General features: G+C 39.1%; 1 protein-coding gene across 1 annotated transcript in view; it reads right to left on the bottom strand.

Annotated features, from left to right (window-relative positions):
- The window catches only part of ZFC3H1 (zinc finger C3H1-type containing), a 61,767-nt gene that overhangs the window by 13,355 nt on the left and 31,356 nt on the right, over positions 1 to 17,056 (bottom strand). Inside the window, 10 exon segments of the mRNA XM_030548732.1 lie at positions 103 to 301; positions 387 to 492; positions 1,963 to 2,200; positions 3,805 to 3,996; positions 6,659 to 6,845; positions 11,225 to 11,408; positions 12,144 to 12,263; positions 13,510 to 13,611; positions 15,202 to 15,323; positions 16,636 to 16,767. Coding sequence (XP_030404592.1) covers positions 103 to 301; positions 387 to 492; positions 1,963 to 2,200; positions 3,805 to 3,996; positions 6,659 to 6,845; positions 11,225 to 11,408; positions 12,144 to 12,263; positions 13,510 to 13,611; positions 15,202 to 15,323; positions 16,636 to 16,767 — 1,582 coding nt within the window.

Here is a 17,056-nt window from a genome sequence, read left to right as displayed (position 1 = left end):
ACTACAAGAGTGCTAAGTATTATTACTAACTACACATTGCAAGGTACATATACTCATTTTAGAGAATACACAAGCCACAAAACTAATGAGGGTGTTTTTTACCTGGGAGATGAGGAATTTGCACATATGATAAAAAACCTGTGCATTTTGAGGATTTTTCTCAAATGCTGTAAGCCACACAGCACAGGCTTTGTCATTCTGTTTTATCCGCAAGTATAAAGTAACCAGCGCTTCCAGCAACTGACAGTTGATAGGGCACAACTCCAGCAACGAGCTACACAGTTCTAGAGCAGCCTCCCACCTTAAATAAAACAGAAGTTTAAAAAAGAAAAAGTGCTGAACTGAACATCTTTATACCAGTGTTCTGTCTGGTAACCTGTTCTTACCTTTCCAATAGCTGCTGCAAAGCAATCATGTTTCTATAAAGTGGAAGACATATAGCTATTCTTTCATCAGCTCCAAGATTTTCATCAGTACATGTTTGTACTGCATCTAAAAAGACAAAAAAAAAAGTTTAAAATCAAGCCTGTAAATATAAGCTTAAAACACAAATTTAAATAAGCTAAGTTTTACAAAAATCTATACAACACATATTTAGATTGATTTTTACCTATGAATTAGGAAAAGGAAACATGTGACCTTTGGAAAAGTTGTTTTCAGATAGTTAACAACATGTAATTCAAGAATGAAGACTTTCTTACCTAATAATTTTCTAGTAAATTTTCCCACCTCTGGAATTCAGATGGGCTGCCATGTTCTTAGTGGAGGCTCCAGGATTAAGTCCCTCCCTTCACTTCACATTACCAGAAATTCAGCAGCAGCACAAGCAAGTGGTTCAATCTCTCCCAAACACTTTGTTTTATAACTTTTTTCTTTAATTAGTTTTTATGCAACAAGGACTTCATTTCAACTTTTAGCTGGCCTCCCACCTCTCCCGAGCTGAAGAATCATTAGAACATCGAGGCTCGAATCCCGTGGTGCAGCACCTCTCTAGTGGACTCCCTCTACCTCACTCTCTAACCCCCCCCCCCCCCACACACACACACAACTGCCGAGAAGACCTTCAAGCACCAAGTCAAGTCCAAGACACACTACAGGTAGCTTTAGTAAAATTTGACTTTTATTAAAAAAAAAAAAAATTTTGACTGGGGGAAAAAAATTGTTTATTTTTAAGGATTTTTTATTTCAATTTTCACAGCTGTGGGAAGTTATGGGGAGGGGTCAGAATTATTTAATGACAGTAGATGTTGAGATTCAAAAAGTTAAAGCTTTATAACCGTTAAACATAAATTGTCATCACATCATCAAAATATTTTTAAAAATAAAAAAAACAAAAATCCTTAAATGTGACTCCAATAAGTTCTCAAGCAGCATTTTCTTACTTTGCCCCATAAAGTTTGTTCATCATCAATGGAAACATTTGTGTTGCTGTATGTACATCGAAAACAAGTTTACAGATATTTACCAATAAAAAGCTAATCCTTCCTAGCCTAGCTATCGGCAGCTTTTCCAGAACCTCAAAGGGTGATCTATGTACCCTACTGCAAGCCACCAACCCTGGATCTATTAGTCCATAGGGCTTTGAGTTGGACTCAAGCTGGGGTTTCACTTCCCACTGCCCTGCCTGAAGCCATGACTTCACCATTGGAGGCTTTACTGGGAGCATCAGGATTCCCAAAGACAGGAGAATTTTTTTTTACAGGTTGCTAGGAGTAAGTCTTGCCAACTCCAGAGTATGTGTCCTCCAAAAAGACAAAAGCTAGTGTGTTTCCTTCATACATCAATAATTTGTACCACTAACGAGCAAGCGGTTTAATTACAGTTTAAACCTTTTCCTTCCCATCCTGAGTTCCACAGGTGAGAGGCATTGTCATTTGAATGAGGAAAGCAGCAGTGCATCTGCAAAGTTATGTACTAAATAACTCACTTTTCTTTAAAAAAACAAAAACAAAAACAACTTACCTTCAAACACAGCTAATAACATATCAGGATTGGTCTTCACATCTTCAACTGTTTGCCATGGTATTAAAAACGGTTCTTTGTTCATTATCCTCGAAGGGCTGGCATTAGCAGGATCATAAAACTTGATAGGGAGAACACTGAATTCAATTAGATGTATATAAGCTAGCCAAGCCAAGCAGCGGTCACTTATGGTGAGGCGTTCTGCTATTATCTTTTCATTAGCAGATTTTAAAGCATTCTGTAAAGGTAAAAGACAAACAGGAATATATTTTTGACTGATATGCTCTACATAGGAAAGTAGTATATTTTAAGATCTGAAAATGAGAGAAAATGAGGAAATGTGAAGTTTCTATGTTCTCAAAGGCTCTCGTGATGACAGAAAGGCATCTCAAAGACAGACCTGGAGCCAATACCTAGTCTTCCTTACTCATGCAAGCAGCCAAAGTACACATAAAGCAAACGTGATATGGCCCTTGAACAGCATAACACTACGAGATTAGAGGATGACAATGACAAGGACCTGTCTTACTCAGAGATGTGACTACACAAAATGGACTTCGTACTCAGCATCTCTTCTCCCTGCACGTATTCTATCTCATCTATTTACCTGAAAACAAACAGATGTCACTGAGGGCAGTAGTGCGCCTTCATGCTTTGCTACTAGTGCTATATGCAAGACTGAAAATAGTCCAGTATGACTGGCACATCAGAAATAAAGTTTGTGATGACTGGCAGTTTGACAAAAATCTGTGTGTGAATGCAGTACACGTGCTCTGGAATCAATAACGCACAACAAATAGAGCCATACAATATCACGTTTTGAATAATGTTTAGGGCAGACTAGTCCCAAGACATAAAAGACTCACCTAAACTGGTAGATTAGGAAAAAGCATTACAAAACACATTAAAAAAAACCCCACATGACTAAGAAAATCCCCTTGCTGATAGGCATGAAACACTGAAGTATGCAGCTATTATAGCTCCCTTTTGCTAGGAGCAGACATCAAAGTTTTGTTTCCCACTTCCACCTGCTAGCAGGTCATACCTAGTAATGATCAGAACTAGTCTTTCAGGACATCTTTCTACATTTCACAAATAAGTAGCAGTGCCCTGTCATTGCTGTGATTTTTGCAGCCATGGAAAAGGATCATTAACTCCTCTATTGCTTACGAAAAGTGAAAAGACGACAAAATCACATGCAGGCATACTGTTTTCAAAGGATGATATAAAGGACAAGGAACGAAGGACAGATAAATAATTCCCCCACGCCAAGAAATTAAAGTACCTCCCAACATTTTACAATTGTTCAAATAGTAAACACAGTATTTAAAATATTTTTTTTGTAAACGTTGATATGAAATCACCAACATTAGATTGCCTTGAAAGGGCCCTGGACTATTAAATTAGGATAATGAATAAAGATACCTCACAAGCTGTAACAATCAATGTAGCTGCTTTGCAATACATGTTCCAAGTTGTAAGATAAAAATTCAATAAACTTTTTTTTTTTTTTTTTTTTTTTAAAAAAGAGCCTTTTAGCAACAATTCATGCAATGAAGAGGGCATTCTCCTCAATAACTTTTTTAAAGTTTTAAAAATTTATCCAAATCTGCCTAATTAAACACATGCACAAAAGCATCCCTCCAATTGTATCAACTTTCTGCTGATAAATGGGATCACTAGCCTAGAATTCTAGCAGCTCCAATTCCAGACACCACAAAGAAGTAAGGAAAAAAGGCAATTGTTTGGGCGCTTAAATGATAAAACAAAAAAACCCCACCATAATTAGTATTTAAGCATCCAGTATAACAGGGTTTTAAATGTGTGTAACTTGATAGTCACCTGAAGTAGAGCAAGAGCATTTTGATGTCTTCCTGTAAACATGCTTAAGTGAACTCTGTACAGCAGGGTCTCCAGCAGCTGAAAGGACAGGAGATCAGAGTTTTCTTCACCCTCTGTACTTTCCATTAGGAACTGTAGCATTCTCCCACATACGTAGTCCTTTCCATCAAAAGAGTTTTCCAGGTTCAAAAACTAGATAGAAATATTTCACACAAATAATTATTTAAGGGGAAAACTTCAGAACAGTTACTAAGGCTAAAAGCTATATAAATCACTTATTTTATTCACATGAACAACTACTAGCAAACTGTTATGGTTCAAATGCAATGCTCCTTTTTTTATTCATGGTGTTTTTAGATATTACCTCAATTCAAATGTTATTGAAAATCAATATTCACAAAAGGCAAAGAAATTTCAAGTTAAATTGAGGTTTACCTTTTTTTTAAAAAACAAAAACAAAAACACAAAACAAAAACACACACCCAACAACCACCACATTTTTGTATCTAGGGAATATAACACCTTGCTTTAGATAAATTTGATTATCAAATCAAGTGTAACAGTAATTGGACCCTGCTAAGGACAGCACTTTAAACTTAACTGTGAATTTCCTTGCTTTTTATTATTATTATATTAGATCTTTATAAAAAGTAACATATTAGCTTGGTTAGCACAGGGAAAAAAAAAAAAAAAAAGATACAGTCTCCCTGTTGCACATTAAGGCCTGGTCTACACTATGCGTTTAAACCAAATTTAGCAGCGTTAAACCAATTTAACCCTGCACCCGTCCACACAACGAGGCCCTTTATATTGATATAAAGGGCTCTTTACACTGGTTTCTGTACTCCTCCCCGACGAGAGGCATAGCGCTGAAATCAGTATTGCCATGTCAGATTAGGGTTAGTGTGGCCGCAAATCGATGGTATTGGCCTCCGGGCAGTATCCCACAGTGCACCATTGTGACCGCTCTGGAAAGCAATCTGAACTCGGATGCACTGGCCAGGAAGACAGAAAAAGCCCCATGAACTTTTGAATTGCATTTCCTGTTTGCCCAGCGTGGAGCTCTGATCAGCACGGGTGGCCATGCAGTCCCAAATCCAAAAAGAGCTCCAGCATGGACCGTATGGGAGATACTGGATCTGATCGCTGTATGGGGAGACAAATCTGTTCTATTAGGAGCTCCATTCCAGAAGACGAAATGACAAAGCATTTGAAAAAAAATCTCCAGGCTATGATACAGAGTCCACAGCACAGTTCTGTGTGACAAGTGTAACGGAAAGCCAAAGAATCAAATGGACACTCATGGAGGGAGGGAGGGGCTACCGAGGACTCCAGCTATCTCACAGTCCTCACAGTCTCCGAAAAGCATTTGCATTCTTGGCTGAGCTCCCAATGCCTGTAGAGTCAAACACATTGATAAGATATACCCTGAACCACCTGGGACAATTACCCCCCTCTCCCCCTGTGAAAGGGGAAAAAAATCATTTCTTGACTTTTTTTCAACGTCACCGTATGTCTACTGCATGCTGCTGGTAGATGCAGCGCTGCAGCACTGAACAGCAGCATCCTTTCCCTCCCTCCCTTCCCCGGTGGCAGATGGTACAGTGCAAAAGGACTGGTAGCTGTCCTCATCATCACCCCGTGAATGCTCCTGGCTGGCCTCAGGTGAGGTCGGCCGGGAGCGCCTGGGTAAAATAGGAATGATTCCCGGGCATTCCCGGCAGACGGTACAGAACGGCTGGTAACCATCTTCATCATAGCAACTGAGGGCTGAGCTCCATCACCCCCCCACCCTCTTTCATGTCTAAAGAAAAGATTCTGTACTGCCTGGACTATCATAGCAGCTGGAGACTGCCTCCCCCTCATTTTATCTCACTAAAAAGTCAGTGTTTCTTATTCCTGCATTCTTTATTACTTCATCACACACATGGGGGGACACTGCAACGGCAGCCCAGGAGGGTTGGGGGAGGAGGGAAGCAACAGATGGGGTTGTTGCAGGGGCACCCCCTAGAATGGCATGCAGCTCATCATTTCTGCGGGATCTGACATAGAGCGGCTGTGCTCTCTGGTACACTGGTTCTCTACTACACTTGCCCCATATTCTAGGCAGGACTGACTCTATTTTTAGATACAACATAAAGGAGGAAATGATCCGGGGAGTCATTCCCATTTTTGTCTTTGCACCCCCGGCTGACCTCAGCGAAGGTCAGCCAGGAGCACCCATGACAGCAGCAGACGGTACAGAATGACTGATAACTGTCTCTGCTATCTTGCCAAGGCAAATGAATGCTGCTGTGTAACGCTGCAGTACCGCCTCTTCAGCAGCATCCAGTACACATACGGTGACAGTGACAAAAGGCAAAACGGGCTCCATGGTTGCCATGCTCCGGCACCTGCCAGGGCAATCCAGGGAAAAAGGGCGCAAAATGATTGTTTGCCGTTGCTTTCACGGAGGAAGGAATGAGTGACGACATTTACCCAGAATCACTCACGACACTGTTTTTACACCATCCTGCATTGGGATCTCAACCCAGAATTCCAATGGGCGGGGGAGACTGCAGGAACTATGGGATAGCTACGGGATAGCTACCCACAGTGCAACGCTCCAGAAAATCGGCGCTAGCCTCGGTACATGGACGCGCACCGCCGAAATAATGTGCTTAATGTGGCTTAGTGTGGCCGCGTGCACTCGACTTTATACCATCTGTTTTTACAAAACCGGTTTATGTAAAATCGGAATAATCCCGTAGTGCAGACATACTATAGGTAAGCAGTGAATTTTAGGGTGTTTCTATATTTTTGCACTATATAATATATAGGTGCTTGAAGTACATTGTGTTATTTTGTTTCTTACCGTCCACCAGATTTGGTAAGTAGGCGCATACTCTACTGCTGTCTCGCACATCTCCTGCACTTCTTCCTTGGTTCCTCTTTTTGAGAATAGCTTGAGGTAATGACACCAGATTTCAGGGTTCTCTTTGTTGTTTTCTAGTGCTCGAGCCAGAACATTTAAAGCAGAATCCAAGCACTCAGAGGATGAGCTGTGAAGGAAAAAATTGGGCCAATATATTACATCTCAAATGTTTCTTAAAGTGAAGAGTGCACTTAGTAACTTTTAGAGCCCATTTGAGATGGAACATGGAAATGGATCATTTCAGAGGCAGGCATGTCAACTGAACAGAAATAAGAATTTCTTAAAGAAGTGTTTTAAATGCTTCCTGCCATTATAAAGTGGAGGGCTGCATAAGGACCACACTTTTTTCATATTTATATGAACTGCATACTATTATCAAATAATCTGCAAAAGGACAGGAGTATCAGCTCCCTGGAAGAAGGTGCCAGTTAACAGGATGTGCTTTTAACTTGAACAGGGGTTAGCTATGGCCTGAAGTCTCCCACCCTCTGACCCAGAAAGAAGCTAAAGAAAAATAGCAGAAACATTTCAAAACTTAAATAAAGCAAGAAGTTGGATTTCACTCTTTGGCAATATTTTATCTGTTATATAGAGCACATGTGGGATGTTACTCTTTACTGCAGACGAGAACGCATGCCATGTTATTTCACTCTTACTCTTGCCCAGTTTTAGGCTGCAACTCCCCCCATCCCTCTTTTGGGGGTAATTAACTACACCTCTACCCTCTCAGGAGCCAAAAAAAAAAATCTTACCATGTTACAGGTGAAACCACGTTATATCCAACTTGCTTTGATCCGCCTGAGTGCGCCCCCCCACCCGGAGCACTGCTTTACCGCATTATATTCAAATTTGCGTTATATTGGGTCGCGTTATATTGGGGTAGAGGAGTACTCAGCCACATTTAAGTAACAGAAAAGTGTAGTTCTGGGCAGAACTGCCAATCAAGTGATGGACTGCATATGTGGATCGCAGTTTATAAACATCAAGTAACTTCCATAAAACTACAGAGAGCTTCTCAGGCTAGCCATATTTATTCTATTTGAGGGAAGGATGTATTTAGGAATTATTTTACACAGACCTAAATGATTGCGTTTATGCATGAGATTCAAAATAAAATTAAAACACCTTGTGTGTGCTTTGGGTCACGTATACAAACCTCTGAAATTACTTATATGCAAACAGACTTTCTACTGTGTATCTCAACAAATCAAAAACATTGCAAATCAGCTAATGGACATATATTCACAAGTCATAATGGGCCTGTTCACCTTTTAACAGCCAGATCATCAGGAGAGTTGTTTCAGAGAAGGAAGTTCCATCCTGCCCACTGGAACTCCTTCCCCTGCAGCCCTCAAAACAACTTGTGTCCATGTTTTTAAGGAATGCAGCATACATTTAGAGTGCTCTACAATGTAACTAAACAATTTTGGATTAAAATTCCATGTATATGATAGTTTGGTCAGCTCTCTGGCCCTAGCAAGTTATCACTGAATCCTTGGTAGTATAGAGCTGTGGTCCCCAAACTTCGTACAGTGTCTCCCTTACATAGACTTGAGAACTGTGGGGTGGGCACATACCCCTCCTTTAAACAATACAACCATCACCACCACCAACTTAGGACACCAGATTCAAGAGGGACACTAGAATTTGGACAGTTGTGCAACTTTACTCAAATTTCATAAAGTTTGTTTAATTATCTAATCCAATCCGGGTTTTTAGAACTATAATTTGAACATATGGATTTTTTGCATGTTAGGACACAGCCTAAGATTTTAGTGAGAAGAATGGGCCTGTTTCAAACTGCATAAGGACTGTGCAATGCTGCTGTCAGACAGACACCAGATATAAGTAGTTTTCCAAATTTAAATGATATCCATATTTAGTTCTCATAGAAATCATTCCTGAAAACCCAGAATCACAAAAATAACTGAAAGCAAATGGAAGCAGCACTGCCAGGGATTTTATTGATTTGGAAATCTTAGTCTGCGGATCCCTAGTGGTCCATGGATCACAGGTTGAAAACCACTAGTGTACACCAATAGATAAGATGAAGGTGATTTTTAAAGCCTTGTTTAATAGTCAGTTAATTGGGGAGGGGGGCATACTAATTAAAAATTTTTCCCTAAATGCTCATGGCTCCCCCATGAATCTCTCAGTTTGGCAACAACTGATACAAAGGTTGTGGATCTCTGTACTTCCTCACGTAAATCAGCTTTGTACCCACTGTTCATATTGCAATTACAGTCAATACAGAAGCTTGTTAAAATTCTCCATCTTAGCACTAACAACTTAACGAAATTCAAAGTTAGTATTCTAATAGTAATAACTCCACTGCTGGGATGTGCCTGGAGAGTTTTTAAATGAACTCAGTAAGTGGTTAGGTTACGCCACGCCAATATATATATAACAAACCCACACAATATAGTAGATGGGGCTGAACAGCAGTTGTAGTGATTATCTAGATGTTAATTTTTGAAGGCGACTAAATTTCTTGATTTGTTTAAATTAACTTTTCTGCACTGAATTTCAAGTTGATTTTTCAAGGAAATATGCAAAAACTCAAATGTTCATACACTAGAATATGCATGCTATTTGAAATATACATCCATCTATGTGCAAGCTTGCACATATCTTGATAATGACACTACTTAAATTTGTTAAGTTACATATTGCACATGATGCTATTTTCACTTTATTACAAGGAATTATGCCTGATCAATTTGGGAGCCAGTAAGTTCCTCACTGGAGATTACACAAATACCAAAACTGAAATTGTTGAGCTCAAAAATCAAGATTTTTCTTTAAACACGGAGGAAGAGGTATATTCACGTGCTTATGCCAAGGAATGAAGAGTTAAATTTTGTCCATGATTGCCAAAATAATTCTCATTTAGAAGGGAAGCTTATTAAATATTTATAGTGCAGTAGTGGCCAGAGGCCAGAGTTAGGATGAGGGTCTCTTTTACTATGGCTTACACAAACACACATGCAGAGACAATCCCATTCTGGAACAGTTTACGATTTAAGAAATTTAGAATGAAACAGCCTACTCAATCGTAAGTGACCAAGTTACTACTGGAATGCTTTGACCATAAAACAAAAATATGTTGATTCTCTAATTCTAATCAGTTAAGGAAAATGGAAAAACAGTTACTGTATATACTCGTTCATAAGCCAAATTTTTTTTAGTAAAAAAGGGAAGCACCAGAGAAGGGGGTTGGCTAATGAACGGGTATAGAGAAGGAGTGGTGGGACATAGACCCTCTCCCCAATAAAAGGGAGCAAGGAGAGGCAGCACAACCAGAAGGGAAGAGCCTGGGCCAGAGTCTCTCCACTTCTGGCCACGATACTCTCCCCCCAGCCTCTGAAGCAGCTGCAGCTCTGGGGCTGGCAAGCTGCAGCCGCGCCACCCAGTCTGACCTGCCGGAGCAGGCTGCAGCCGCACCGCTAGGCCTGCCCGAACAGCTCCAGCCAGACCAGAGACATCCTCCTCTAGCCCTCCCCAGATAAGGTGGGAAGGGGAGAGAGTGGGGGTCCCAGGCTAGGGGTGGGGTCATGTTGGGGGTGGTCACAGAGGTTAGTCCCCTGACTCCCAGCTTCTCCCTGCCCCCAAAGTTTCCCCACCAGTTGCTGTCCTGGCCTGTCAGGGTAAGCAGTTGGCATGCCAGGACACTTTGTTTACTTAGGTTTACCTCCATGCCTGCGGACGCTTGAAGTAAAACAAACCATCTTGGCACACCAGCGGCTTATCCTGATGGCCCAGGAGCCAAAGTTTGCTGACCCCTGAATTACAGGGTTGGCTTATGAATGGGTTATAAAAATTTTGCATTTTTACTTATCCCCTGGGGGGGGGGAAGGGGCGGTTGGCTTATAAACGAACCAGCTTATGATCTAGTATATACTGTACTAAGAATTCCAAAGGCAAGAAAATTACTACACGAAAAACACACTGGAGTTAGGTTACCATTTTCCCACATAGATTAAAAACTATAAAAACACCTGGCAGTTCTTACTCTAGTGAGTCAGTTTAAGGCACCTTGAGTACAAGTTGTCTTAGAATGCCATCCCAAACATTCTAAAAGGCAGATTTAAAATCAGTGTTTCCATCTATTATACTTACTTCGATGTAAAAATTCACAGAACTGGACAAATTTATTCCACTGTTATCTTATAAACTGTTCATTTTTTAAGCAATTACTGCTTTACTAATTCTTATTTCAACTACTTCCACTCTGAAATAAAAACCTGTCTGGAGTTAAAATGCAAATATAATTTATTACTCATGCACTGGACTGTGTACAGCAAGAGATCTAATCTGAAGTTTTTTCTAACTGCTTTTAAGCAATAAGGTATTTGCGGCTTTGTCAAAGAAACAAAGGGTCCTTTGACACCAGGAAGGAAACCTGATTACAGTAGCACAGGTGAAAAGCATCAAACAAAAAAAATATATATATATATATATATATAAAAGGGCAACAGATTTGTTTGCATACAGATAAGAACCTACCCTTCACTTTGACTCAAGTACTTGTATGCAAGTTTAATCCAAAGCTGTACATCACAGGGGTTTTCAAGTACACTCGCCTCCAGATTAGAAATGTCATCAGTCTCATTTGTGAAATATCTGACATCATCTGGAGTCACAACAGCATCCAGAGCTCGAACATTTGTTTTGTGTTCTACAGGATTGGCTGCAAGAATAAAAAGTGTGTCTGTTCAGCATGCAGATTACCTTTCACAGTGGAACTTGAACTAATTAATCGTATACTTAAGATGAGTGAAAATACTATCAAACAGACTTCCCAAATAATTGTATTTGAAAGGTATCCGGACAATAGCCACCCACCACATCTAGAGAAAGGTAAAGGTACTGTCTCCTTAAAGATGGAAAGAAGCAATAAGTATGGCACAGAAAACTGGCTTTAGTCCCAATGTGAAAACTGGAAAAAGGCAAGTGTAGAGGGCTGCTTTTGCAGGATCAGACTGGTTAGGAATAATTTATAGGGCAGCACTGAGTGAGGCAGAGCTCATAGGAGAAAGTTCATCACAAAACGAGTCTGATTCTCTGAAGATCCTTCTTGGAGGATTCACTCTGTGGGGATTTGTGCCATCGGTAAAAATCATGTGGGAAATCTCTCCAATCTCAGATGATCCAGAACATTCTAGCAAGGTCCTTTTAAGAGAAGGGAATAAGAGCTCCTACTAAGCCTTTAAAATTATTCATTTTTTAAAATAGACATACATAGATTTAATCATCCTTGAATAAAGAACAGGCAAATGAAGAGAAGGTAGTCAAGAAGGTTATGCATGGAGTATATAAATGGGTCATATACTGAAGCAAATGTATGCTTTATCTGAATAAGTGCTTACAACTTCCCTCCCACCCCCATTAGTTATTTCTAATGCACACCACAATTTTGCCTTACCATATTTAATAGGTCCCAAAGATTGTTCTTCCTCACTGCTGCTGCTACTATCTAAAACAGGTTTTCTCCAGTACTTAGGTCTCCATTTCCTTTTGTCTTTCCAAGTTGTAAATGGAGGCGCTGTAACCAACCAGAACACAGAAATTATTTGCTTTTGCATCCACAAACCAATGTATTTTTGTTCAAAGTTAGTCGTTTTAGGTAAAATTGTCAGAAATATTTAAGTGACTTAGAAGTATAGATTCCATTGACTTTCTGTCATAACCTTAGTCCCAGATTTGGACCTTAGCGTCCAAAATATGGGGGTTAGCATGAAAACCTCCAAGCTTAGTTACCAGCTTGCACCTGGTACTTGCTGCCACCACCCAAAAAATTAGAGTGTTTTGGGGCACTCTGGTCCCCCTGAAAAACCTTCCCTGGGGACCCCAAGACCCAAATCCCTTGAGTCTCACAACAAAAGGAAATAATCCTTTTTCCCTTCCCCCCTCCAGGTGCTCCTGGAGAGATACACAGACACAAGCTCTGTGAATCCAAACAGAGTGACTCCCCCTCTCCGTTCCCAGTCCTGGAAACAAAAGCACTTTCCTCTTTACCCAGAGGGAATGCAAAATCAGACTAGCAAATCCAACACACACAGATCTCCCCCTGATTTCTTCCTCCCACCAATTCCCTGGTGAGTACAGACTCAATTTCCCTGAAATTTCCCAGAAAAGAAAACTCCAACAGGTCTCAAAAAGAAAGCTTTATATAAAAAAGAAAGAAAAATACATACAAATGGTCTCTCTGTATTAAGGTGACAAAATACAGGGTCAATTGCTTAAAAGAATATTGAATAAACAGCCTTATTCAAAAAGAATACAAATCAAAGCACTCCAGCACTTATATTCATGCAAATACCAAAGAAAAGAAACCATATAACTTACTATCTGATCTCTTTGTCCTTACACTTAGAAACACAGAAGATTAGAAAACAGAAACTACTTCTCCAAAGCTCAGAGAAAGCAGGCAGACAGAAAAAAGACTCAGACACAAACTTCCCTCCACCCAGAGTTGAAAAAAAATCCGGTTTCCTGATTGGTCCTCTGGTCAGGTGCTTCAGGTGAAAGAGACATTAACCCTTAGCTATCTGTTTATGACACTTCAATGAGACTTAGGTTCCTGAGTGCACAAGTCACTTTTGAAATTTTTACCCTATAACAAAAGTCGCTTAAAGACAGAAGACCATAACCATATGTTTCAGTGCAATGAACTTAAATAGAGTAGCAGATCTTCTCTTTACAATACTATCGTAAGAATTTGTCAAGCTCATACACAATGCTAACACTATAATAGGCTGTTTTTTTAAAAATATCAAACAACTACTTACTGTGACCTTTACTCTCATTGATATTGCTAACAAGAAGAACAGCCATCTGATCCACTGACATTCGATCTCTGTTTACACCAAAAAGTTTTTCGACATATTTTTCTAAAATGAGACCAAGATTATAACTTAACTAGACAGAGCTATAAATAGATGTGTGCCATTTATGAAATATTAAAACATGACATAATCTCAGCAGAAAGCTTAATGACAATATAAATACCACCACCACTATTTCAGTGCTGGTCATTTCAAGTTAATATGCTTATGAAGTGTGGCTGGATATAGAAGTCAGAATTCAGAAAAGATATATTAGGACGATTTTATCTATCCCCGAGATTATTCCTGCAGTACTTTGGCCTAATCTACGTGTAACTATCCTTAAAAAAGGGGGCTTCCATATGTGCTTTCTAAGCCACTGCTACAGATTACATCTCACAAACAGATTTCTTTCTGATTTTTCTAGTCTGACTTTCTTGTGTTACTTTCATCCCATTACTCCTCAAAGATGGGGAAGAGACATCCGAGGGAAGGGGAAGGAACATGGAACTTCACCACTTTCCCTAGCTCTTTAGATCCTGATTTAAGCTCCTCCCCTTGCATTTGGCTAAGAGAACTGGAAAAATGAAACTGAACAGTACACATCCACTATCTAGAATGAATGAAATATAGTCATCCTATACGATGAAAAGTACATTGTTTTTAAAAATTCATTTATAACAATCCAACATGGTTGCAGTAAAAAAAGATCCTTTTTTAGAATAATGATGTTTAAGAAATCAATTTCTCTACTGAACCCTAGACCACTCCTCAAATTTGCATAATTTCACAAGACATTCTCCAAAACTGTATCTAGATTTTTAAAAATGGCATCAGGCTCAGTCTCTTAGTAGCAGAATGATATAGATCATATATACTTTTTAAAACCAACAGTTTATCTCGAGCTTTTTGGCATGGCAAAGCAGAAGTATCAATAGAGAGCATATTACAGGAATTAAGAAATCTTGCTTCATTTTTCCAATTTAAAAAATGTGTACACCAATACACCATTAAGTTTAAAAACATTAATATTCAGAATATTTTAAACAGGTTAAAGTTGGATGGGTAAGTGGCAAAGTTACATAGTCATCAGTCTTATCTCTAGAGAAGGGTTTGTCTGATCCTATATCCCAAGAGAATATGTACACTTTGGCTCAAAATAATCATCATTAAATCTAGCCCCAAGAATAGATTAGAATATGATTAAGTGTCTTGATTGTAGAAGAAGCTTTTCTGGTGCCTATTCACACTATACCTAGTTCCATTAATAAAGCACAACATCTCATCAAGTTGAGTATATAAGCAATACAAAAGGAAGGTAAAGGTTTCTGCTCCCCCCCCATGAGATCTTGTCTTCTTCATTTCTTGTTTGAGTGAAATGCCCAGTGAAATTAGGGAGCGTTTTCTCCTGAATAAAGAAGGAGTTTTTCCTGAATGCAGGAGTTACTGTCTACTACTAAGAAATTTACTATGGACTGACTGACTCAAAAATGGCTTTCCACATTTCCATACAGTAACATTTTATGATGTATACAATGACCACTAGAAAAACTGCAATGATTCTTTAATTCTAGAACTTCCAATGAAAATAAAAAAGTTATCCTTTGGGGGAAAAAATGCCCTGTTTTACATTCAGTAGGAAACAAACTTAAAAACCTGTTGCAATGCCGATTTCCTCATCAGTGCTTTTCTCTGAACAGCCAATCAACGTTAAATTGTAAGAAAGAATGTCTTGAAACAGTTGCTTTCGGTTAAGAGTGCAGTCTTTCATGTGCTGCCTAAAAAAATTGAAAAGTTAGACTAAAAAAAGGATTCTCAGACAACAAAATATTACCAAAGTAAATATTTAATATCAGGGCCACAATCAGCAAGCGTTACTTAAACCCCACTAAAAACAGAGAAAACAACAAAAAATTAACAATTAAAAAGATGTCTATGGAGCACAACGTGTAAGGTGCCCTGAAATTTCTACTAATTAACAAGTATGCTTTTAGGCCTTGCTTAAACACAAACTTGCAATAAAATAATTAACATGGTTTTAATTCACCCCTTTTGATATTTCAGTACAAGTCAGTGTGTGGACCACACTTCAAAATACACACTTGCACGGATGTAACAAAAAGGTGCCAATTATAACTGATGTTATTTCAGTGCATGTTTGTGTAGACCAATTTAGGTATCCTGGGTATAGTCTTACCACAGCGTACAAGAAATAGATGTGCACTACTTCTGGTAAAGGAGAACACGTCTAACTTAAAATAGCTAGGTTTGCTCATATGATCTTCCTCCAAAAAGTAACGGGAGTCGAGCGTCTCATGCCCTTGTGTATTGGTAGGAGAATTCTTCTCAGAAATAATCTAGTTGCTATTGGTTACAGATTATATACCCAGAGTAATTGAATCAATACTTCACTTTCACTTTTTTTTTTTTCGGTCAAGTCAGATCAACCTCATCATTTGAGAGGTTCCAATGGTTCAAGAGGCATGGTAGGCAAGTAACAGCTCACTAATGAACAGGCCATTGCTAATATAACGGGTAACACCAGTTAGTGATATGCCTTCAAATTACACAGATTTTAATGCAGTTCTTCCAAAGCAGTTTTAAACTGATCTCTTGCATTACAATAGGATCTTTTATTAAATAATTCCACACTATAGATGTTACTAATTTATTTATAGTGTGCTAAATGTATGTTTCCTCATCCATTGTTACATCAGGTAACAAAAGACCCTGCAGTAATTATGATACAAGAGAGTTCCCACCTCAATACAAAAGAACCTAAAGTACACCCCGCAGGATCTGACATAATGGTGAACAAAATCCTCAAACACTCAAGCAATCTTTCTTTTTCCAAATTCAGACATAAAAGAGATCTCCCTCTAGGACTGGAATTAGCACACTGATGTTCTTCCTGCCAAGTGAATTTACGCAAGCAAGTACGTAATGAGACAAGATTTAGAATGGAAGGCAACAGTACATCTTGCAGACAGACCTCGTTAAGAATCAGATATGTCTATTTTCATCTCTTGGCAGCAGTAACCTCTGCAACTTCTGATTTGGTACAAATGCACAAAGCTGAAAAGGACTCACCACCGACAATCATCATCATTACATGTGCCTGTTAAATCAAAACGGCAGAAACACTGTTTTGGCTCAATCATATTGCTGTAGGATACTGAACTGAGGTAAAGCTTTTCCTTGGTTCGAAAATAGGGGCTAAACCTAAAGGGAGAGAAAAAAAAAAAGTAATGTGAATCCCTGGTGGACAAACAGAAAAGTGGTTTTAAATATAAATTTTTAAAAAGGAATTGTATTTTGCTTCCGGAAGTATCTTGCATTTCTGAAAAGCTGACTAGAGTAGAAATACAGCTGACCTACTAAGAGTAACACAGAAGCACAGTTCTTTCCCTCCACATAGATTTCTACTCCAATATCCTGCTCTCCCTTCAGTCACCAAACCTCATTACATGCACATGGGGAATTAATGCACACACTGTAGGGAGAGTTACAT

The sequence above is a fragment of the Gopherus evgoodei genome, chromosome 1 (assembly GCF_007399415.2).
Source record: "Gopherus evgoodei ecotype Sinaloan lineage chromosome 1, rGopEvg1_v1.p, whole genome shotgun sequence".
In the NCBI taxonomy this organism is placed as follows: Eukaryota; Metazoa; Chordata; order Testudines; family Testudinidae; genus Gopherus; species Gopherus evgoodei.
The sequence above is the reverse complement of the archived record's forward strand: the minus strand, read 5'-3'. Positions and strand labels throughout refer to the sequence as shown.